The following is a 23,136-nucleotide window of genomic DNA, read 5'->3' as shown; positions in this document are numbered from 1 at the left end:
CCATACACTGCACAGCATGAAGTAGTCATTTACCATTGTAGTTACAGAGGGCATTCTTCATGCCAAAAGTTCTATACACCCTCTGTTAAGCGCCTCTATTTTATTCTGATAGACACCTTTGTTGCAGAGTGGTTCTAGCAGAACATACCGTAGCTGTGTTTTGAGCCTGTTGGTAACATGAAAGCTTTGGCTGCTTCATTTTAATTTGCATGTCTCCTTTAGAAGTGTGGATAGATCTTACACATTCCACAGAGAAGAGTCTTTTGTCCCGTTTCCGTTTTCCTTCATGGTCTTGCTGCTACTTGTCACTGTTGCCATTACAGAACTTGAAGGTACATTGGTCCCTCTTGAAAGCCAGAAAGATATTTACCATGGTAAGGTGGAACTGCGGGTGTTTATTAGACTGGTAACCAAACCTTACTATATTATAGCACCACCCTGATATTACTACTGCAGGAGCATATTGACCATTTTATGCTATTAAAGGCTGAACAGATTGGCCAAGTTTTCGGTCTTCGCTTGCCAAAAAGTTATGTCATACTATGGTTCTCGTAAGTATAGATTTGAATACATATACGCCCACATGCATGCACACCCATTGTTACTACAGGTTGAGTCTCCCATATCCAAATATTCCGAAATACGGAATATTTTTAGCATGACTGAGAAAGTGAAACCTTTGCTTTTTGATGGTTTAATGTACACAAACTTTGTTTAAGGCACACAATTATTAAAAATAAAGTATAAAATGACCTATGGGCTGTGTGTATAAGCTGTATATGAAACAAATATGAATTTCATGTATGTACACAAACTTTGTTTGCGCCACAAAATTTTTGAAAATATTGAATAAAATTACCGTCAGGGTGTGTATAAGGTGTATATGAATCATAAATGCATCCTGTATTTAGATTTGGGTCCTATTCCTAAGACATTTCATTATGGTATGCAATTATTCCAAAATATGGAATATTCCGATATCCAAAATGCCCCTGGTCCAAAGCATTTTGGATATGGGAGACTCAACCTGTATACACAATTTCATAAATAATCTCCAGGGACATTTTGCTGCTGAGCTTGCTCTGTCTCAGTAAGTCATGTGCAGTGCGGTCTCTGACCACTACAATGCTCTGATCACTTTTACTGATTATAATATACTTTTTATAGTTTGAATACTTCTTTTCAATAAACATTAACTGGAAAGTCCAGAGAATAAGTTGGTTAGAATCTCATCTAATGTGCAGAGATAAAAAAGGAACTTTGTTGTGGTGTTTGGGCAATATTGTGAAAATGGCAACAATAATAGATGCAATTTTTTTAATGCCTTGGCTTGTCCCTTTAGTTTAGTGACAGATGTGTCCTTCTACACCATGCAGTGTGAGATGCCCGGCGTGACTGAGACACTCCGAGAGGAGTATCGTACTGAACTTGTTAAAATTTTTTGCATCTTATACCGATCACAGAATCAGCAAAAAGCTGCTCATAGTATAGTAAGAGGATATTAACCGCACAGGAATCTGTTTTATGTGCAAAGTCGCAGATGAAGCACAACGGAGCTTGGCGTGAGAAACAGCTGTGGCCGCTTGCATCAGAGTTCTCTTTACACGGCGTGTAAGCTAACCATGTAGTTTTGTCGCTGCCATTTGTTTTGTTTATACAAATAAGATGCACATTTTGAGTGAGAAAGACGCTTGGTGCAGCCTAGTCGCCCGGGACCTGGTGCACCAAGAGGAACTATTTTTCGCATCTGAAGCCTCAGTGTATAAGGACACATCTGTATGATAAGATGTGGTAAGAATTGAACTGAGACCTATATGTTACTTTCTGTTCTCCAGTGTTCAGGGTCTATCATTTATGTGTAAAACAGGTATAGTTCTTGGTGCATACCTCTGACAAGAATAATAGAAAGAATAGTGCAGAAAATAGAAGAAGGAAATGGATCTTTCTAATTGTTATCAGTAAACATACTGGCTACTTTATATAAAACAATGAGTTTATTGTGGTAGTGCCTAAATCTACCCCCCCCCCTGTCCACAGCATAACACTAACCTTCCCGCAGCCTAACCCAAACCCTACCCCCTTCACCGTGGTCCCTAAACCAAACCTCCCCTCCCAACCTCGGCTAACAGCTAACCTGGCCCGCAATGCTTGCGTTCGGGATGCCGTCTGTCGGGATTCTGGCACCGGTGTTGTGGCTGTGTGTCAGGATTCTGACGCCGGGTTTTTGTCCGCCGGCATCCCGTGCTGCGGTCACGTAACTACATCCCCATATCTGACACAGGGGAGATGTATTTTATAGCAGCACAGATTGTGCCGCTATAACTCTTCCTGCTTCGCCTCTGTACCGAAGAGTAGCAGGAAGCTCGTGTAAGGTGTGTAGTAGTTATTACCGCCGGCCGCAAATCCCGACAGCGGAAGCCCGGCAGGGGTGAAGATCCCGATTGCTGATATGGTAAGTATAACTAACCCTATTTTCCCCCCTAACCCTCCCTTAGGGGTGCCTGACCCTAATCTCCCCTTATAGTGCCTAACCCTAGGCCCCCCGTCCCCTAGCCTAAATCCAAACCCTCACGGGGGTGCCTGACCCTAAGTCCCCCTTGGAGCCCAATATGTGTGAAAGATATTGGAAGCATTAATTCCTAATGACCGCTTGTCTATGTTATGGAGGACTGAAGCCTCTTAAAGAAGTGGTAATTTTTAAGCCTAGTCTTCTGAAAAATCATGGTTATGGGTTTTATTATATATTTGAAAGTAATAAAATTGCCTTTCCTTGGCGGTTTCATTTTAGTCCATTTAGTCCATCTAGTACTGCTTAATGAAGGTATAGTGTAGCCTGTACTGTAAGTGCGTTTGTATCGATTTGTACCATACTTTTTTTTGTGGTCGTATTCTTGTAATTAAGGTTCAGTCAACCATAGCAGCCCAATTTGGTCTAAAGCTTAGTACACATTGATAGATATATTGCCCGTTTCAACGGGCGATATAGCTATAGTGCATCGCCGGGTGTGTCTGTAAATGACGTCGTGCACAGACATATCCAATCTGCTGTGCATCAAATGGAAGATATATTGGTCATCTGCTGGTGTGTACTGGCACCTGCTGATCACCTGTACACATTCTGCAGGGACCCGGCGGCGAACGCCCAGTTGAGCTGTCAACCCTGGCACATAGGGCAGACAATTGGTAAGTGTGAATGCACTTACCAATTGTCAGGTCGACTGCCAACCCATCGACCTATAGTGTACCCATGAAAATCTGAAACTTTTATAAATTGTCTTTGCTGAATTTGCAGTCTGCCTTCCCATAGGCTTTTATAGAGTCAGTTCCCTTTGCTTCTAATGTAGATAAATATAGCTTGTTAGTAATTAATTGTTTGGTTTTTAAGTATTAAAGCCCTCCGAAAGCAGGGGCAGCTGTAATTAGACATGTACACATCTTCAGTATGTGTGTGGTTGGGCACATTTGTTTTTTGTTTATTTGTATTTTCAAAAGTTTTGTTTTTTTGTCTCCCAAGGATTTGGACGGAAGGATGTTGTTGAACACTTACTGCAGAGCGGTGCCAATGTCCACGCTCGCGATGATGGCGGCCTTATTCCTCTGCACAATGCCTGCTCTTTTGGTCATGCTGAAGTTGTCAATCTCTTGCTGAGACATGGCGCTGATCCTAATTCCCGTGACAATTGGAATTATACCCCTCTCCATGAAGCCGCTATCAAAGGCAAAATAGATGTCTGCATAGGTATGCCTGTCTCTATCGAGGTTGTGTAATGAGGGATATACAGTTAATGTTCTGCATTTACCATGCACTAAAACAATGTTTATTATTTTTAATAACTTGGCAGCTAGTATAATTCTGTTCTACGAGAATAGAAGATGATAAACATATTTTTTTATATATATTAAGAACCTTTCCTTAATATTTCTTTTGTCATTACCTTCTGGTATAAAACAACTACACACAGCTTAGGAGTATGTCATTAGCACTATCTTGCACATACCTGATTCCAGTTTTGAAATCAAATCGGATGCCGGTCAGCTGATGTGGACCGGTTAATAAGTGCTGTGTGGTATATTCTGGTATTAATTTGTATAGTTGGAAGACACCGATTCTGGCACTGTATTTAAATAATAATACAGGTTGAGTCTCCCATGTCCAAAATTCCAAAATGTGGATTTTTTTTTTAGTGCAACTGAGATAGTGACACCTTTACTTTCTGATGGTTCAGTGTACACAAACTGCTAAATGCACAAATTATAAAAATTATTGTATGAAATTATCTTCAGGCTGTGCGTATAAAGTGTATATGAAACGCAAATTAATTTTGTGTACAGATGTGTCCACCTGCATCTCGCCTCCGTGCGCTTCTAGTCGCGTTAAACATAAGGTATGAATGCCCTATGACTCTGTAGAGTCGAGCATCATTTTGTGCAAGTTTTTAGCATCAAATGTGTCTTATTTGCAAAGTGATGTGAATAGGACGCACAAGTAGTTTCTGCTGATTAAAATGATATACGGCATGCCTACGTTCTGTGTGTGGGTGTAACTGCATGCAAAATGCTACACTACAGTGTCAGCATGCAGATACAGCCGCACATGCACACATAATATAGGCATGCCATAGCAGTAGCTGCTTGTGCTTCCTATGCACATCACTATGCAAATAAGACTCATTTGAAGGTACAAAGTCACACACAGACGTCAGTGCTGCCGAGTCTCTCCATGGCATGACATGACTAGAAAGGCCGTTTAACGCACAAGGAGTAAGATATCTCATTATACTACGCAAATATTCCAAAATACAGAAAAATCTGATATATCCAAAATACTTCTGGTCCCAAACAGTTTAAATTTCGGAGACTCGAGCTGGCCATCCACTATACAATTATCTGTCAGATAACTGTCCAATCTGGCTGGTTGGAATAAAAATCTGGTAATGTATGGGAGCAAATGACAATCGTCCATTGCTCACAAGCACTGGAAAATAGCCAAAAATGGTTTTTCAGACAAATTGGTTAAAACACACAAATGTAACCAATGTGAACAAACCATATGATCGACTGTCATTTGCTCCCATACATTACCAGGTTTTCATTCCAACCAGACAGATATCTGACAGAAAATTGTGTAGTGGATGCCCAGCTTCAAGCTATAATGTGATTTTATTTATTTTGTTCTACAAATGTTCTGTCCTCCCAGTTGTGTTATTACAAACATGTCCTGGAACAAAAAAGTAGCATGCTTCCAAACTAGACTATAACCCCCTTTACTGTCATTACTGGCAAAGAAGGTGACATCCAGCATGATGCGGCCTTGTCTGCATTGCAAGTTACCTCCCCGCACATCCCATCTCTCATTCCCCAAATCTCCTCCTTTTATTCAGTAGACATGTCAGCATCTGAAATAGATATAAGTCACACACAAGATGGAATTCAATCTGTCTGTTGACTGGATACAGCCGCTTTTGGTAAATTTATTGACTAGACCAGGGATGGGGAACCTCAGGCCCGGGGGCCATATAAGGCCCGCGGAGTAATTTAGTCTGGCCCTTTGAGCTTTTCTCTGCTCGCCTCATCTCGCAGCCAGAAGCTATGCAGCAGTGCCGCCAGGAGCATCCTTAGGACGCTTCAGATGGTCACACTGCTGCTCTTACAGCTCCCCGGAGCACTCCCAGGATACTCCGGGCATTTCTGTAATCCCCAACGATTGTGGCCCTTCCCTGTGTGACGTCACAAGGAGGACAGGCGTGGCCTGCACCAGGCCCGCGAATAAGGTTATATATATCAAAATGGTCCTCGGCAGAAAAAAGGTTCCCCACCCCTGGACTAGACGATGTGTGTACCCAGCGACGGCAGATGCGACTGGACGATACATCTGGTGTACGACTGCCCGATAAATCGTTCCCCCGCCGTATCCAGAACCATTGTCGGCCACCAGATCTTCAGATTTACCTGCACTGCCGGCCTATATGAAGATGTGGCGAACGACGCGCGGGAGTGTGCAATAGTGCATACACACTGGACAATGTGGCGATTTGTCATTCTGATCCATCCTAAAATGACATATCGTCCAGTGCAGTGGTTCCCAAACAGTGCGCCAGGGCACCCTGGGGTGCTTTGGGACACTTGCAGGGGTGCCTCAGGTTGGTCCAGCACCAAATCAAACTATGGTCAATGTAATATAAATATGTGAACAAACAGAAGTGTAAACCTGTCCACCACCACATAACTGAGCCTAAGGAGGACAGGGGAGCACAATTTACTTCACTTTACTACTTCACTACATTTATATTTCTGAATTACTCAATAACAAACTTAAACTTAGGGGTGCCGTGAAAACAATGCTGATACTCTAGGGTGCAGTGATTCAAAATGTTTGAGAACCACTGGTCTAGTGTGTTCCCAGCTTTAGTTACAGCAGCATTTGCTCATACAGAAAGGAAAGAGAAGTGGGCACAATTTATTTAAATGTAATTATTTTCTTTATTACATCTACATTATATCACTGTTCTAATAGTGGCTGTTTTGTTTTTTAGTACTGCTTCAGCACGGAGCAGATCCAACAATCCGTAACACAGACAGCCGGACAGCTTTGGATTTATCTGACCCATCTGCAAAAGCAGTGCTGACAGGTAATGACTGCTCTGCACTTCTCTCTGCTTTGAGCTGCTTCTTTTACAGACTATGGGGCAAAGCCGAATTGAATTTTTCCCTATGGCTGCAGTGTTCTCCCCAGAAATTTTTCCAGCCGGGTGGCATCAAAAAGTAGCCGGGTGGCATAAAAAAGTAACCGGGTGGGGTCCTTCGCAGTTATCCGTGTCCCGGGAAAAGGGGTATCTCCCTTACCAATCCAGCCTGACAGGTCTCAGGCTGCTCCCCCACTGGCTCTCAGTCAAAAATGCCCATTATGCAGTGCCCCCTGTATTTGTGCCCTTTATATAGTACCCCCTGTATTTGTGCCCTTTATGCAGTGCCCCCTGTATTTGTGCCCTTTATACAGTGCCCCCTGTATTTGTGCCCTTTATACAGTGCCCCCTGTATTTGTGCCCTTTATGTAGTACCCCCTGTATTTGTGCCCTTTATACAGTGCCCCCTGTATTTGTGCCCTTTATACAGTGCCCCCTGTATTTGTGCCCTTTATACAGTGCCCCCTATAGTTTTCCTCTTTATACAGTGCCCCCTGTAGTTTAGCTTTGCCCTTATGCAGTGCCCCCAGGCTGAAGTAGTGCCCCCAGACTGGTCCCTTATGTAGTGCCCCAGGCTTAAATAGAGCCCCCAGACTGGCCCCTTATGCAGTACCTCCAGGCTTAAATAGTGTCCCTTATGCAGTGCCCCCAGGCTGGCCCCTTATGCAGTGCCCCCAGTAGCAGCCCCCTTATACAGTGCCCCCCAGTAGCAGCCCCATGATACAGTGCCCCCCAGTAGCAGCCCCATGATACAGTGCCCCCCCAGTAGCAGCCCCATGATACAGTGCCCCCCCCATAGCAGCCCCCAGTTGCAGCCCCCTTTATACAGTAACGCATACTCACAAAAGAAAAATATAGACAACTTACCTGATCCCTGCTCCAGCTGACGACCACCGCTGTCCGCTGCTCCCGGCCCGCTCTGCACTACTGGAGAGATGTCATGACATCTCTCCCATCAACTGCTGCGGGGGGAGCCGGAATGGGAGCTCTAGCCGGATCCCTCCGTGGCCGCAGCAGCCAATCAGAGTCTGTATGACTCTCATTGGCTGGCTGCGCTGCTATGACACAAACACAGCTGCCGCTGGCAGCTGTGTGTATGTTTCTGTGTAGGGCAGACCGCTATTCACTGCGGTCTGCCCTACACTTGTGGTGCCCTGGGGACACTAGCGGCCGGTGCGGGCCCCTGTGCAATGCATCGGCTGCACCGCCACTAGTTCTCAGTGCCGGGCGGTGGGGGATTTTTGCCGGGTGGACTGCCCGACAAATAAAGCATGGGGAGAACGCTGGGCTGGTGATGTTCAGTCTTGCTGGTCACAGTAAAGACCATACACTGTTATTAATTTCCATCTATCATTAAAGCTTCGTGAGTACTGCATTTGTTATTTAATGTTTCCTTCTGTATGACTCGAGTGAAGGTAAATGATTTTGTAATGTAATATAATTTTCATTAAATGTATTGAAAGTTGTGCATGTTATCAATGTAAGTCATGTATTTGTAGTTTTTTTTTTTTTTTGCTTCTATTATATGTATTTTAATTTTGCAGGGGATTACAAGAAGGATGAACTGTTGGAAAGTGCAAGGTATGTATTGCAAGAATTTCAAGTTTGAATTGTATTAGTGTTCTGTTTAAAAGAAAAAAAAAATGGATCTATGTAACAATGTATAATATAAATATATTTTACAGAGTCCTTACATTTCAACCTAAGAGTAAGCATACATGCAGCGGCTTGCAAAAGTATTCAACCCCCTAATAAGTCAGCATATTTGTCTGTATTGCAATGACAATTAGATTGTTCAAGACAATTGAGAGAGAGAAAAACGCTTAGAGCAAATGCACAATCTCATAATTCATTATTTGTCTGCAGATTTAAACAAAAAATGCTGTTTGCAGAAGTATTTAACCCCTGTGCTGTAGAAGCTTCTAGTTTATACAGATGAAAGAGATTGTTCTAACAATTGGCTTTTAGCCTCTACATGTGAATCATTTGAAAACAGGGTCAATGTTTATGGATAAATGACCTCCTAATACAAATAACCTTAATCATACTGTAAAAATGAAGACCAAAGAAGAAAGAATATAAAGATTAATTTATAGACCTGCACAATGTAGGAAAAGGCTAGATAATAGTATCTAAGTGGTTGAATATCTCAGTGAGCACTGTTGCTTCAATTGTAAGAAAATGGAAGTTGCATCATTTCACTGAGGCACTGCGTAGACAAGGGTGTCCTTCAGAACTCTGCGTCAGAGAAAGCAGGAGACGTGTGGTTAGCCACAGATGCATGAGCAAAGTGACTGAGACTGGCGTGAAGGTTCACCAGTCAACCATATCAAGAGCTCTCCACACAACTTGCCTGTAACGGGAGGAGGGCTAGAAAGAAGTCATTACTGAAGAAAAACCACATTAAAGCACCTCTTGGTCAGGGGAGGCAAAAATAAGGCTTTTTGGCCTCAATTTAAAATGCTGTGCAACAATCTAACACTGCCAATTCCTCTGCAAACGAAAACCCAACAGTAAAGTATAGTGATGGCAGCATTGTGTTGTGGGGATTCTCCTCAATGGGGACTGAACATCTTGTTTAAACTGAAAGACGGATGGTGCAAAATAGAGGGAGATACTGCAAGGGAACTGCTTCAGTCTGATAGAAAACTAAAGCTTGGGAGAATGTTAGCCTTTTGAGCATAATGATCCCAAGCACAAGGTCGAAGCAGTAGTGGCATGGTTGAACATCCAAAAAGGTGAATGTTTTGCAATGGTCAAGTCACACTCCAGATCTCAATTCACTTGAGTATGTGGCACTTTATGAAAATTGCAGTCCACAATCGTCATCTGAACAACCTAGAGCAAATGTGCAAGGAAGAATGAGCAAAAATCACTCCCAAACAGTGTGCAAACGTGGTACAAACTTGCCCTATCAGACTTATCCCCATTTGCTGCAGAGAACCAGTAGGACTCATCCACATACACAGCTAGACTGTGGAAAATGAGCCCCACTGATCAATTGCAGCAGCGGGTAGCGTGCCATGTCCCTGCAGCTGCCGGTGCTGTCATTGGAAGTGGCGCCAGTATACATATGTGGCAGCAAATAAAAAAAATCTCTAAATTAAATAAAAAGAATTGTAGATTTTTTGGTTAACACCTACACATAGGGGTATATTTACTAAAGTGTGGGTTTTTAGAATTGTTACCCATAGCAACCAATCAGATTCTACTTAACATTTAACAAGCACCTTCTAGAAGATAATAGCTAGAATCTGAGTGTTTGCTATGTGCAACATCTCCACTTCTAAAAACTCTCACTTTAGTAAATATACCCCTTAGAATCCTACTTTTTATGGTTTTTGCATGGTGAGTTGTCGGAAGAGGAACCCAAAGTATTTACTTTTGTTGTTAATACTAAAAACTGCACGTTCCCTTTCTTAAAATTTCAATAAAATGCCCATTTTGGTTAAAAAAAATTGTTGCCGTGGTAGATTTAGTAAAAATACTAATGATATATTCTAAAAATAAGTCTTCTGATGAAAAAGAAAACAAGGTATAATTTGTGTGCCGCATAAAAAAATCATTGATATGGCGCTGAAATGTGACAAGCGAAAATGTGAAAATAAATCTCAGGATGAGAAAAACCCTCAGCAGTGTAGGAGTTAAATCTGTTATTGCAGTAAAAGGTGGTTCTGCCAAGTACTAGACTGCAGGGGTTGAATACTTGTGCAAGCAGCAGTTTTTCATTTAAAAAAATAAAATCACTATTCAGAATTTACTTAAAGAGCATACTAAAAATCGCAATAAAATGACTGTCTGGAACAATCTGTGGTAGTGTCAGTTGTAATATAGACAAATCTCTTGACTTTTTAGGAGATTGAATAATTTTGCAAGCTGCTGTATATGTCATTTCAGAAACTATTAGCATTGCCTAAAATGGGACAGGGATCGGAGGAGAACCACATTAAATTTAACAAATACAAGCCTTAAACATTAATAATGATTTGTGCTTACTACAATAAATGTAATCCTAAATAACTAATAGGTTGACCTAACGGTTTCTGGACTTTTGCTTCTTATAGAAGTGGAAATGAAGAGAAAATGATGGGCCTGCTGACTCCCCTTAATGTTAATTCCCATGCAAGTGATGGAAGGAAGGTAATGTACATGTTTTTTGTCACTATATACTCAGAGGTTATATGCTGTGCACTGTCTCGGCCATTAGGCCAGTTATGAACTGGCAATAACTATTCTGATATCACTAGCTTTTTTATTTATTTTTACACCAGTAAAAACATGGAAATTAAACTATTTGTTCCAGTAATCCCATACATATTTGTGTAAGTGGTTGTGAGTGACAGCGTCGTTTTGGACCATTTATACGAATATACTGGCAAGTTATGAAGAGCGCAGTCGTTTGTCTGTGACTGTAGTGCTCCTTTTTCCTAGGCATTAGTTTCTGTTCATTTGTATGTGTTTTGACATGAAGCAAATCGAGAATGAAGGTTATGGTCTAGGGAAGATACTGTAGCAGTCTTGCATGTAGTTTGTAGAAAGGAGGACAGTGCCAGATGCAGTGGTTGAATTAGAATAAGGCAGAGCTGAAGGAATGCTAAAGTCAGGAGACGTGTGTGTAGCTGATGTATAAATGTGAATGGGGAAAGAAATCAGAGAAAGTGTAAGTAAATCCCATTTTCCACTGTAATAGATGACTGAATGTTATTTTTAAAAAAAAATGTATTGAAAGGTTTAATGCATTTAAAATACATTAAATAGCATCTACATGACATAAAAAAACAACACCGAAAGAAACGCTGGAACCAGTTTGCCAGATAGACATTGATTAATATTGGGGACATAAAAAATACACGTTATTATCAGAGCAGTCGGTAAAAGCCATTCAGTGGTCAGAATTACAAGTCTAGCAGTAGTCGCTACCCTAAGGAGGGTATTGTACCAGGAAGTAAGATTAGGGGCTACATTTACTAAAGGTATGTTTTAGATAAATTTCAAGTCAAGCAACATTGATTAGGCTTTTCGATTGCAAAATCTGCAAATATACTATCTGTAATGTTTCATCTTCATTGAAGTTAATCGATCTAATTCGACCTTTAGTAAATTTACCCCTAACAGTAAATAGATTTGTTAGGTATTAAACCTTGACGTAATTGAGTTATACAGTATAACTTTCGCTAAAATAACAGAGCATTAGACGTTTCTTAGAAAAGTGATGATTCCCTATTCGGCATCACATTTTTAGTGACGTTGAGAAGTCAGAGATTGTGTTATTTGTTTCCAAAGGTAATAGGAGTTATCTGCACAGGCTGCTGTTTACCGTTTACTGCAAATTACTATGCTTTATCATTTGAGCTTTTTGTCTCATACCAGAGTCCCTTTGTATACTATAGCTTTCAGTGATGGATATGTTGAGCAAATACTTAATTTGAATTTTTTTTAACAAAGCTGCAGTGGAAAGTAAGGGTAAGAATTAACAACCTGTGATGTTTATGCTTCATATATAAAAAAAATAAATTTGGTGTTTAGTGCCATAAAACTTTGATGTTCGGATTAGAATGGTTAGAGAGCCTTGGGGAGAAAATGATAATGTAATTTTTTAAATAACTTCACGTTTCAGGTATAATACACATTAATTGTACATTTTAGTGTAGTTTGCAATGTAGAACATACATTTTTTTTTTCTTTTTAAATACACTGCTGTCCTAAATGCTTAAAAGGATTTCCAGTCTCGGACATTTTGACTTTTTTGTTTTGTTTTGGCAAAGCCTTATATCATGCAGACATTGTTTCATTTTAATGGCATTTTGATCCAACAAAACTGGGCTCTGTGCATTGGAAGGGTGATGGCAGATACAGAGAGGTGACATGAAGCTTTGTAGTTAAACCTGCAGGTGGGCATGTACTGATCAATAAATGAAAGTTGTTTAAAGATTAGAAACCACTGAGATGAGTAATTTTTGTATATTGTTTTTACATCTGCAGTCGACTCCGCTTCATTTAGCTGCAGGTTATAACCGTGTCAAAATCGTACAACTGTTACTTCAGCATGGAGCCGACGTACACGCCAAGGATAAAGGGTATGGTGATGCACACTAATAATCAATACTAGTTGTGCTTTAAACACAGACAAGTGCTGATTGATATTTGTTTATTAGAGTGTCTCTTATGATTTGTTGTAGTAGATAGAACTCGGTAACTTCAACATTTCAATTACCACTGCTGAAAGTCTTTTGAGTTATGTTATTTATTTTTGTAAGATTATATATAATGCTTTTACATTGATGTAAAGCACATACCAATACTTTATCCCTGTCTTTTCCACTGACTGTGACAATATGATAATTTACAGCCTCCAATGGCTCTTATTTGTCATTACAACACATATTAACTCATTCTGGCCCGTATAACTACACTAATGCTGCACTGTAAGAGGTAAGTTTGAATAGAACCTGTTATAGGTTCTGTAGTAACATAGTATGTATACATCCATTCAGTCTTGTGCACTTTGCATCTATAATAGTGATCTGCAATAGCCACATTTACCAGGGACCAAGGATATCTGTTAGCAGGCCCAGCTCTCTCCCCTCTAACGGGCATTGTGCACAAGACACGGCAATGTATAAACAGGTTACAGAACTTAATAACTGGCTCTTTTTTTATTTTTTTTGTTCATAAACCTTTTAATGCTGTATGTCAGTCAGAACAGGTTGTCTATATGCACACTCTTTAGCAGCTGCTTTCTGTGAATGTGTGAAAACCAGTTTAAACATGACTCTAAATACAAAAAATGTCTGATACAGATGATTCTGTATTTGCCTTCCCACTTATGTATTGATGAGCAGGATAATGAACTAAGGGGTCTATGTACAGAGTCTTGGAGATATATAAAGTACCAACCATTCAGCTCCTAACTATATTTTTTTTCAAACACACCCTGTAACATGACAGGAGCTAATTGGTTGGTACTTTATCTCTCTCCAAGGCTTAATACATAGACCCATATGTATCAAACTTACCTACCTTTAATATCTCCTCTCCTGGAGACTCCCGCAGAGGAGACTAAGCTAGACACTTTGGGTGGCGGGGGCTGATTCTTACTTCATTAGACCCCCGAACCAGTCACCAAAAACAGCCTCGAATCGTGGGACTGCAAGGAAGGGGGCAGGACTAAATGATGCAGTTTATCATCATTTAGCCCTGCCCTCTCCATGCGGAGCCGCGAATCCCGGCAATTATCTTCCCATCCTACTCACTTAACTAGGAGTGGGCAGGATGATGGGGGTCGTATACTCTTCGGGAGCCTCCTGCAACATCCAGGCGACTAGGTAAGTATGATTATGTATGCTGAACCAATGTGTAAGTAGTACTATATAATATAAAAAGAAGCAGAAGACCTTGTGGAATGCAATTGCTCTTATATGTTAGGTATTCACTATTACAAGGTAAAAGGATGGTCCTAACAAATCAGTGTGCTTACTTTGTGCAACAGGTACAAATTAAAATAAAGTGATTAAAGTTAATGGAAATGTTGTGGTCCTTTCAGGCAATTTCTAGCCTGGGATTATGTTTCCGTAGATTAATAGTTTAGAAAAACACTGTGCTGATTTGCTCAATTAATCTCTGAAATCTCATCACACAGATCTTAAAGTAACATTGCCCAGAATAACAACACAAAAGTTTGCATTATAGCGATTGGACACGATTAATCGTTAGAAGTTAGTGCAATTGTGTGATCTAAATCAGTGGCCGTACTACTATTACAAATAATCTCATGGTAAGAAAGCTGCTCTCACAATCGCGCAACTGAAAATCCATCTTGTAGTAGTAATGGTAAAACATCTCATGTCAATATACTCACGTTTTACTTTTTATCCAAGATCTAATCATCTTCAATGTTCAGATGTTACTAGTTTGATACCAAACTATCTCAAAATACTACCCAACATACTGAATTTGAGTCATTTTGATATGTTTTGTGTTGTGTTGTATGTATTCATGAGATGTGTATTAAATTATTTATATACTAAAGGAAGCCTTGTGTCAATCCAACATAATATCAATTAAAGGTTTTTGCGCAGTTCATTGGAAGTTTTTAGTTTGTAGTAATAGTTTTGCCAGAAGAGTACTGGTTAATTGAACTTGCAGCATTAACATATCCAGTGGTATTTTAATTTGTACCATTTAGCACCAGGATATTAGTTTCCACTTATACTGTGAAACTATCCCCCCTTTTTTCTGTGGTTGTCTATAGCGATCAAATGGCCTTATTCAGTTTGGTTTGCACGGCTGCGTTCCCATGCAGCTGGCCGATGTTTGCGCTTACGTATGCACCGCAGTGCGTGAACCAGCCGCTGCCATCGGGAAGCGATCGCAGTGAGCACGCAGAGTCTTCACAGAGTGAGTGACATGAAGTGACCGTTTGGGGGTGGAGAGGGGGGCTGGTTGGCGGAACGCTGGCGTGCCTGCCGTTACAGGGGCATACATAATTAAGCCCCTACGATTGTATACACTGGCAGAATTCTAGATGGCGACAGGAAGTTTAGCAGTTTGTGAGATACGGTCAGGTCAACCACAACTGTGCGGATGGTTCAGATGTTTTGGCTGACTTGCGGATGCATGTCATGGGAAGTGGGTAGGCTTTATATAGTGATGGGCGTCTTGGTATAGTGCTGCGGTTGCCGTGCGATTGCATTCATTAGCGTATTTTCACTGCGAGCAGGTGCGTGCGAATGCAGCCGTGCGATCCATGCTGAATCAGGGCCAAAGTATATAAGATGCGTGGAATCAGCATACACTATGTATAGTGATAGGTGTATAGTTTCTGTATGATATCAGTGTTATCTATGTATAGTGACAGGTATAGTGTTGATACATGTTAATTATTCCCGATCAGGCCGTCTCTTTAATAGTTACTACCTACTAGTGCACACAGCATTGCTCATTTATTTCAATAGCATGGCAAAGGGCCAGGAGGCAGCCTCACACTGGTTAAAATGATACCCTGTCCCCTTTACTGTGCCAGAAGGAAAGCGTTATCACTCAGGTGAGGTAATTGGGGCAATTATTCTTCATTCCTTCTTCCCCTCTGGTGGCTTGTTACACCCCTGTCAGTGGGCTACTACCATTGCATTCCCCCTGTGGGCCCTTCATAGCCCAGTCTGACATTTTAAGCATTTTTGACGTGATGCAAAAAAGTGACACCTTCACCGATCAAAATACATCTGAAAGGTATCTTATTTACTGAACGAAGGCAGTATTCAAACATGCTTGCTGTGCCACATCACTATAAAGAGTATAGGAAGCGAAGATGTATATGTTATATAGGTATAACTGGTAATAAATAGGTTTTATCATCAGTAGTCGTTATTGTGACTGTTTCTTTTGTTGCATTTATAGAGATTTGGTGCCTCTTCACAATGCTTGTTCATATGGTCACTATGAGGTAACGGAGCTTCTTGTAAAGGTAATTATTCCATTTGTTAGTATTTGTAATTATGTAAGACTATTTGTATACATTGAAAAATCTTAGTCTAATTTTTTAACCCTTCCCTGTACCAGGATGTGACTGTGCCTTACTTTACCAGGACGGTCATATACTCCCCTATTTACATATAGTGTCTTCCAGCTCTAAGTCACCTGGACTGGTACAGCCCTTGTCACAAGCTGGAAAAATTACAAGTGGTTCCTGTTTGTGCATATAGTACTTTAAGTTCCTTGGTCAACAAGCGTATCCATAGCGAGTACAGGCCCCTAAAGCTCTCCAGTAACTTAAAATCTCCCATTACTCTGCCTTGTATTGATAAAGCTAGCCACACACACACACTCAGACATGGAAACCTGCATGGCTGGTTGCACTAATGATATGGCTGTTCTTGTTGTAATCAGCTGACTCATGTTCCAGTGGTTATTGTACATGCAGGCCCATGTAGTCATCTGCCTACAATATTCCCTGCATGGCCTGCTCATATCTGAAATTGTTATGATTGTTAGAATGTGATTGACTTGTTCTCAAAACACCCCTTACAAATCTGTATGAGACTTAATGGGCTGACAAAATAAATGTATGACTAGCTAAAAGCACACTAAATCTTTTTTTATATAGACATAATTGTAAATGTTAAGAGATTACTGTAACAAGAGTGACATTATTTTATTTAGTCTATGAGCAGATACCATAGGCTAATTTTTAATGATACTCTACCATTCTCTTTGTGTCTGTCACATAAGCCAGAGCCAAAAGTATGGCTGGCACCCTAGTGTGAAAATTCAGTTTTAGAGATTAGGTATCTTCAACACACCGTTATGATCATACTTAAATCTGAATGCCTTTTATCCAAAATTGAATTGAAAAAAAATATATAGTATATTAAAAAAACAAAAAACAAAACCCCTTTCTATGGGAGGAATTCAAGTAGCCCCAATAATTTTGTCGGGGGTGAAAAAAGAGAATAGCCTGGGACTATTCAATTGCAGCCCTTTTTTCTCGGTCTAATATTTTATCTAGCCTTAACACATGGAGTCCGGGAGAAGTTCCTGGACATATGTGATAACCCAGTGTTTTCACCCGATAACAGGCTAATTATCGCGTTATCTTTTCGAGTCTGCTTATACCCGAAAAGTAATACGCGTTATGTGCAGCTTGTAGGCTGACTTTGGGGCTAATTAGTTACCCCTGGGTTATCAATTTGAATTGAATCTGATTGAAATCCCCTCTACATCTTATTATTATCCTTTATTTTTATGGTGCTACAAAGGTTCCGCAGCGCCTTACAAATGAGCAAAACAAGAAAACAATGACATCAGTACAACACAATGGCCATGGTTTATAAGCATTGCTGCACCCACGATCATAACACTTAAAAAAGCAGTAGGGCGGTAGTTCATTTTTTTTTTTTTTTTAAATATACAGTGCATCCGGAAAAGTATTCACAATAGTTCACTTATTTCATATTTTGTTATGTTACAACATTATTCCAAAATGGAATAAATTCATTTTTGTCCTCAAAATTCTACACACAACACCCCATAATGACAACGTGTAAAAAGTTATTTTTGCAAATTTAATTTAAAAAAAAAAAAAATCCACTAAGAAATCACATGTAGTATTGAGCTCAGGTGCATCCTGTTTCCACTGATCATCCTTGAGATGTTCCTACAGCTTAATTGGAGTCCACCTGTGGTAAATTCAGTTGATTGGACATGATTTTGAAAGGCATACACCTGTCTTTATAAGGTCCCACACTTGACCGTGCAAGTCAGAGCACAAACCAAGCATGAAGTCCAAGGAATTGTCTGTAGACCTCTGAGACAGGGTTGTCTCGAGGCACAAATCTGGGGAAGGGTACAGAAAAATATCTGCTGCTTTGAAGGTCCCAATGAGCACAGTGGCCTTCATCATCCCTAAATGGAAGAGGTTCGGAACCACCAAGACTCTTCCTAGAGTTGGCTGGCCGTCTAAACTGAGCGATCATGGAAGAAGGGCCCTAGTCAGGGAGGTGACCAAGAACCCCATGGTCATACTGTCAGAGCTATAGCATTCCTCTGTGGAGAGAGGAGAACCTTCCAGAAGGACAACCATCTCTGCTGCAATCCACCAATCAGACTTGTATGGTAGAGTTGCCAGACGGAAGCCACTCCTTAGTAAAAAGCACATGGCAGCCCGCCTGGAGTTTGCCAAAATGCACCTGAAGGACTCTCAGACCATGAGAGACAAAGATTAAACTGTTTGTGTGAAAGCCAGGCGTTGTTTGGAGGAAACCAGGCACCCTTCATCACCAGGCCAATACCATCCCTAGAGTTGAAGCATGGTGGTGGCAGCATCATGCTGTGGGGATGTTTTTCAGCGGAAGGAACTGGGAGACTAGTCAGGATAGAGGGAAAGATGAATGCAGCAATGAACAGAGACATCCTGGATGAAAACCTGCTCCAGAGCGCTCTTGACCTCAGACTGGGGCGACGGTTAATCTTTCAGCAGGACAACGACCTTAAGCACACAGCCAAGATATCAAAGGAGTGCCTTCAGGACAAATCTGTGAATGTCCTTGAGTGGCCCAGCCAGAGCCCAGACTTGAATCCGATTGAACATCTCTGGAGAGATCTGAAAATGGCTGTGCACCGATGCTTCCCATCCAACCTGATGGAGCTTGAGAGGTGCTGCAAAGATTAGTGGGCGAAACTGTCCAAAGATAGGTGTGCCAAGCTTGTGGCATCATATTCAAAAAGACTTGAGGCTGTAATTGCTGCCAAAGGTGCATCAACAAAGTATTGAGCAAAGGTTGTGAATACTTATGTACAGGTTGTTTCGTAGGTTGTTTTTTTCTTTTTTATACAATTTGCAAAAATTGCAAAAAAAACTTTTTACACGTTGTCATTATGGGGTATTGTGCGTAGAATTTTGAGGACAAAAATGAATTTTTCTACTTCAGGGTCTATAGGGTATCCACAGGATACCTTGGGGTATAGGTGTGACGTCAGTCGCAGGGCACCAAAGAGTTAAGCTTTCAGCCTCCCAGGATGCACTGGGTCCCCCTCCTATACCCCGCCCCCGAGCCAAGGCACCTCAGGTTAGTTTGGTGCCCGGCCGGAGTCGGGTGCACCTGTTGGAGTGGGGGCTAGAAGAGCCCCTGAAGCTTTTTCTTCATGCAGCTGTGGCTGCACATCTGGATGAACAGCATGGACAGTCAGTCCTGACGTCCATGCTGTCTTCCCTACACCCCGCCGGTACCAGAACGCCGGTACTGATCCGGGGATGCTGGTGGGCATCTGGGGTCACAGCTAGCGGTGACCCCAGATGCTCCGGACCATGGCCGGATTCAAGGGGGACAGAGGTAAGCAGCGGGGTCCCGCGGTGGGTCCCTGCTGATCACATGGTCCTGAGTTCCCAGGCAGGGGGCTCCCTGGGGACTGGCTGCAGCGTGGAGCCAGGCGACCAACCTGCGCTTCCACTACCCCCTGGGACAGCGGACCGCAGCAGAGCGGTAGCGCTGCGGCGTCCCAGGGGTTAAATGCATGCCAGGGGAGCGCGCCTTCCCTGTCTCACAGCCGGCGCCTCCCCCGCTGCACACAGCCCTCTCTGCACTGTGCTGACTGGCCCTGTGTCAGCGCTCCTCCCCCAGGCCAGCCTCCTCTCTGCTTCTCGGCGGCCATCTTCTCCAACGCATGGGGAACGCTGCTGGAAGCACTGGACGGAAGCATCGTGGTCTGGGTCCCCCCGCATACCTCTCCTCCGCTGTGGTCAGGTCTGTGTATGCAGCGCTGTGTCCTACCAGGCCCTGTGTCTGTGCAGTTGAGTGATCAGCGCTGTTAGTGCAGGAATTGATTTTCTTTGCATTGTATGTGACTGTGCTAGCGCTGCCTGTAACTTTTCTTCTCTAAACTGTCAGCTTTATTACTGTCCCTGTTCTTTCTGCTAAGCCCTTGCGGTGCGGTGCTGCAGGGTGGTCTCTCGCCTATTTAATATATAATTGGTGAGAGGGGTCACATACGTGGTGCCATCATGTCTGAAAGTGATTTTCCCCTCCGGCTACAGTGTACCACGTGTAAAGTACCGTTAGCGGAGGGGGAGGGTAGCGCGGAGGGCCTTTGCCGGCAGTGTTGAGATGGCCATGCTGAGGTCCCGGGGGTTTTCCAGCTCTGTGGTGCGTACCATGTTGCGAGCTCGGAAACCGTCTTCCGCGAGGATATACCATCGCGTGTGGCATACGTTCTTACAGTGGTGTCGACCGAGAGGTTATGCACCGCGGGAGTTTCGTCTGTCTCGGATTCTCGCCTTCCTGCAAGCGGGACTAGATCATGGGCTTCGCCTTGCTTCTTTGAAGGTACAGGTTTCGGCCCTGTCTGTCTGGTTTCACCGTAGGATTGCTACAATCCCGGATGTGCGCACCTTTATGCAAGGTGTTGTCCGCATTCAGCCGCCCTTTGTTCCACCTGTGGCGCCTTGGGATTTGGCTGTGGTCCTGAGGGCTCTCCAAGGACCGCCGTTTGAACCACTGGGCTCAGTGGATCTTAAATGGCTAACAGCTAAGACTGTTTTCCTTCTGGCTATTGCTTCGGCCAGACGTGTTTCTGAGTTAGGGGCTCTTTCTTGTAGACCCCCTTTCTTGGTTTTTCATGGGAACAGGGCAATGCTTCGCACTCGGCCCGAGTTTCTTCCCAAAGTTGTTTCCCAGTTTCATGTTAACGAGGAAATCGTTGTTCCGGCCTTTAACTCACCGGGTCTTTCCGTGGGTGAGGCCTCTTTGGATGTTGTGCGGGCCTTAAGGACTTATGTTGACCGCACTTCTTCGTTTAGGAAGTCGGACGCTTTGTTTGTCCTCTATGGCTTCCGTAAAAAGGGTTGGCCTGCTTCAAAGCAAACTTTGGCAGCCTGGATCCGTATGGCTATTTCTGAAGCTTATCTTCATGAAGGCCTGCCGGTTCCTCCTTCTGTGAAGGCTCATTCCACTAGGTCCGTGGGTCCTTCGTGGGCAGCTCGACGTGGTGCCTCTGCAGTCCAGATCTGCAAGGCTGCTACGTGGTCCTCTGTCCATACCTTCGTGAGGTATTACAGGTTTGACACCTTCGCCTCTCAGGATGCTTCCTTCGGGCGGCGGATTCTCCTTTCAGCACATGAGCGTCCCCACCCTTAAAGGATACTGCTTTGGGACATCCCCAAGGTATCCTGTGGATACCCTATGGACCCTGAAGTAGAAAATATGAGATATGGTAAGAACTTACCCTTGTTATCTATATTTCTACGAAGTCCATAGGGTTCCACAGGACTCCCGCCCTGTCGCACCTGTGCTGCAGATGGGCTTTGCTCTGGTCACCGGTTTTCCGTCTCCCTCTGGTGAGAATGTGATTCTTGTATGTGTCCAGATCTTTGTTCTCTCTCTTCCTTCTCCTCCTCCGGCATATGGCTTGGTAACTAGCTGAGGTGCCTTGGCTCGGGGGCGGGGTATAGGAGGGGGACCCAGTGCATCCTGGGAGGCTGAAAGCTTAACTCTTTGGTGCCCTGCGACTGACGTCACACCTATACCCCAAGGTATCCTGTGGAACCCTATGGACTTCGTAGAAATAGAGATAACAAGGGTAAGTTCTTACCATATCTCATATTATTCGATTTTTAAATGAGGCTGTAACATAACAAAATGTGGAAACAGTGAAGCGTTGTGAATACTTTCTGGATGCACTGTAGCAGGATGGCTAAGAAGTGGACTGTGTGTTAGAAATGTAGTCCTCTCCCAGGACCCTGATGAGGGTTTTATTTACTGAGATGATCAACTATACAACCCAGTGTCATATGTCAACAGGTGGCCAAATTTGTGCCATGGAGCAAAGACCCAGCTGCCATAGGTCAGAGTCTGTAGATACCATTTGACTATCCTTTGTAGCCACTGCACCAACATTACACCCCCTTCTTATAATTAAGTGCTGCTCTTTTTCTCAATACGGATTATAACTAAACGTAACACAACCATAACTTTTGAAAGTTCATTATAATCCACTTCAGTTAAGTTACGTAACATGTTTCTTCTCAGCATGGTGCCTGTGTGAATGCAATGGATCTCTGGCAATTCACTCCTCTTCATGAAGCAGCCTCTAAGAACCGCGTGGAGGTGTGTTCTCTCTTACTTAGTTATGGAGCTGATCCTAACATGCTCAACTGCCACAATAAAAGCGCCATTGATTTGGCACCAACGCCACAGTTAAAGGAACTATTATCATGTGAGTAGTGATTCTTTGTTTGATTTGAGTGTGTGAATGGTTTTTCAGCATGTTGATGACGCATACAGATGTGTCCTCATACATCTAGCCTCAGTATGCCATGCAGTGTGACTTGCATGGCGTGAGTGAGCTGCCAGTTTCCATGCTACTCTGGCGGTGGGTGTCTCTGTTTTCGACACAAATAAATCTTAAGTCGCGATGCGATGTGACTAGGACACACCAGCCGACCGTGCGGCTTACATTTTCGGCCAAAAAGACGCCAACAGTCTCATGGGCCTGGCACGCTAAATTTACAACTGTTGTATTGTGAAATCTACTTTGTTTCACATGGTTTCCCTATACATTGTATAGACATAGCCTCTGCCATTCTCTGTTTCATGCTACCAACATTACTAGAAGAATAGTGTTTTGGGTTTCATTCTTGCTCTTTGTAGCCTGATAAAAGAGGGCAAACATTTATTGATTATTTCTCGGTCAGTCACATTTATGATAATTGTACTTGTGACAGCACTGGTCCAAAACGAAACACTTTGGCACATATGTAATAGAGTTGCAGAAACAGTCATGATTCCGGAGATTTAGTCCGTAGATTTAAAGCTGCGATAATTTAAAAGGTAGAATTAACCTGGTCTTTTAAAGTTATCGCTGCTTCAGTTTTATGGGCTAAAACGCTGGAATCACGCTGGTTCCTGCAACTCGCAGACTATTACATTTGACTGTGTTAGAGCTTGTAAATTTGAATTATTGG

The 23,136-nt window shown here is 42.6% G+C and overlaps 1 protein-coding gene across 3 annotated transcripts in view; it reads left to right on the top strand.

The window, feature by feature from the left end:
• Positions 1-23,136, top strand: part of TNKS2 (tankyrase 2) — a 72,517-nt gene that overhangs the window by 7,532 nt on the left and 41,849 nt on the right. For all 3 annotated transcript variants that reach the window (XM_088476470.1, XM_088476478.1, XM_088476459.1), the window contains exons 2-8: positions 3,515-3,739; positions 6,534-6,629; positions 8,228-8,264; positions 10,748-10,823; positions 12,666-12,760; positions 16,080-16,146; positions 22,202-22,388. In XM_088476470.1, coding sequence (XP_088332596.1) covers positions 3,515-3,739; positions 6,534-6,629; positions 8,228-8,264; positions 10,748-10,823; positions 12,666-12,760; positions 16,080-16,146; positions 22,202-22,388 — 783 coding nt within the window. The remainder of the gene's footprint in view (positions 1-3,514; positions 3,740-6,533; positions 6,630-8,227; positions 8,265-10,747; positions 10,824-12,665; positions 12,761-16,079; positions 16,147-22,201; positions 22,389-23,136) is intronic.

Source organism: Taudactylus pleione, unplaced genomic scaffold, assembly GCF_031769625.1.
Source record: "Taudactylus pleione unplaced genomic scaffold, aTauple2 ptg000016l, whole genome shotgun sequence".
Lineage (NCBI taxonomy): Eukaryota > Metazoa > Chordata > Amphibia > Anura > Myobatrachidae > Taudactylus > Taudactylus pleione.
Note: the sequence above shows the minus strand (reverse complement) of the source record. Positions and strands in the feature narration are given on the sequence as shown.